At 34.7% G+C, this 1,995-nt stretch overlaps 1 protein-coding gene across 1 annotated transcript; it reads left to right on the top strand.

Moving 5' to 3' along the window:
• The first annotated feature begins 714 nt into the window (after window positions 1–714).
• Window positions 715–1,354, top strand: LOC110882458 (ribonuclease 3-like protein 2). The gene is made up of 3 exons (XM_022130474.1): window positions 715–801; window positions 879–963; window positions 1,077–1,354. The coding sequence occupies exons 1-3, from the start codon at window positions 715–717 to the stop codon at window positions 1,352–1,354; spliced, it is 450 nt and encodes a 149-aa protein (XP_021986166.1).
• Window positions 1,355–1,995: the final 641 nt, after the last annotated feature.

Raw genomic sequence — 1,995 nt, 5'->3', positions numbered from 1 at the left:
GTTGGTTAATTGTATATGGGTCGTAAAACGTTATACGGCCCGTATAAAGACATAAAACAGTGCTCGTATGTGGAGTATACGATTGATTAAAAAATTATAAAAGTTGCATACGACCCATATAAATTTATACTGGTCATATACCGTCTTGCAATTAGTCAGCATTCATAACTTCTTAATGAACTTGAATTCAGGAAACGATGAGTAATGTAAGGAAGCATTGGGATTCAAGTGTTTTGACGCCATGTCGCAGGAAGATGGGTATAGAATCCACGGGAAAGTGTGGGATGGAGTGTCGTGACGATGAAAAGGTGAAGGTTATTGGTTATGATGATCAAAGGGAGGTGAGATGTTAAATGTGTTCTTCACCATTCACCGCTTTTTTAGTTGCTTCTCTTTTTAAGTTTCTATATTGACAAATAGCGTCTATTAAATTTTGTAGGTATTGCATTTGCGTTAATGAGATGTTAAATGTTTTATTTGAAAATATAAATGTTTTACTTCAAATTTTCAACCTCAGTTTCCAACGTAACACGCCTCATTTCACCTTTTTTACTCTTTTCTTCGATTTCAACAACAAGTGAGCAAATACACAACGGTTCTCCAATTCCATATCAGCATTGTTTATCACCCTGTGTGAGCATTCGAAGCCCAACAAACAGTCTTGCAATTAGTCTAGCAGTCATTACTTCTTAATGAACTTGAATTCACGAAATGATGAATAATATTGAAAGCGATATTGTTGAATCTGTTGCTACAGCTCTATACATTGATTGTGGATTTAACTTGCAACATACATGGATGGTTTGTTCACGTTCAATAAGATTCCGTAATTATATTTAATATTGAATGAAACTAACAAGGTGAACTTGAGTTTTCAGATTTTTAGACACTTACTTGAACCGTTAGTCATGCTTGATGTCATTTTAGCTAAACCACAATCTATTACAGCATTGTATGAGGCGTGTCAGAAGGACGGAAAACAACTTGATATATAATATCAGAAGAGGAATGGTGAGTGTTTCAAAATGCAACTTTTGATTTGATTAAATGTCGTTCTAATCCATATAAACTCGCAGGTGACAGAACCATTGCAAATGTCTATATGGATGGTACACTTATCGCATCACGCTCTTCTGACACTAAAGAAAATGCAAAGCTTCATGCAGCCGAGGCCGCTTTGTTAAAAATAGCAAAACCGAAAACTAGTGATACGGGCCCACAAGCTATTGTTATTTTAAATGAAGCAACGGAGATTGAAGGTGCCAAACAGAAACTAAATGAATTATGCAACGCTTCTCCTTACATTACTCCTCATTTCGTGAATTCGAGTTCATTAAGAAGTAATGACTGCTGACTAATTACTGGAAGAATCTCGTTCCATATTTTCACTTTTGCTAGTTCTCAAAGAATCTCGTTCCGTATTTTCTCCTTTTGCTAGTTCTCGAAGAATCTCTATCCATATTTCTCATTTTCTAGTTCTTGAAAAATCTCGTTTCGTATTTTCTCCTTTTCTAGTTCTCGAAGAATGTCATTCCATATTTTCTCATTTTCTAGTTCTCGAAGAATCTCGTTCCGTATTTTCTCCTTTTCTAGTTCTCGAAGAATCTCATTCCGTATATAGATGTCAATTATAGGTGTCAAAGATAGATGTCAATCATTGTTACACAAGGAAATTAAATCTTACAAACACTATCTAAAAACTTATATTATATGCTTCATATATTAAACATAAAATAAGTAAAATATATTCCTCCATTCATTGTTTCACTTGACCCAAAAGATGACAACTTTCACCAAGGTGTTTATAATAAAACTTCAAACATTCTGAACCCTAGCTACAAATAACCCAACAAACCCTAACTAGAAACGGTTCCCATAAACCAACTTATACGCGATAAATCCTGTGTTAATCAACTTATTCCCACCGACGTAAAGTTCATTGTTATCTGCTCCATGTAGTGAATAGTTGATTGATCAGACCACGAAAGTACTCCA

This window comes from Helianthus annuus, chromosome 10 (assembly GCF_002127325.2).
Source record: "Helianthus annuus cultivar XRQ/B chromosome 10, HanXRQr2.0-SUNRISE, whole genome shotgun sequence".
Lineage (NCBI taxonomy): Eukaryota > Viridiplantae > Streptophyta > Magnoliopsida > Asterales > Asteraceae > Helianthus > Helianthus annuus.
The sequence above is the reverse complement of the archived record's forward strand: the minus strand, read 5'-3'. Positions and strand labels throughout refer to the sequence as shown.

Excerpts from the sequence above, each read along its gene's own strand:
- LOC110882458 (XM_022130474.1), top strand. The coding sequence starts at position 715 with ATGAATAATATTGAAAGCGATATTGTTGAATCTGTTGCTACAGCTCTA. Across the intron at positions 802-878 it reads ACTTGCAACATACATGGATG|ATTTTTAGACACTTACTTGA; the intron begins GTTTGTTCACGT and ends TTGAGTTTTCAG. Across the intron at positions 964-1,076 it reads TACAGCATTGTATGAGGCGT|GTGACAGAACCATTGCAAAT; the intron begins GTCAGAAGGACG and ends ATAAACTCGCAG.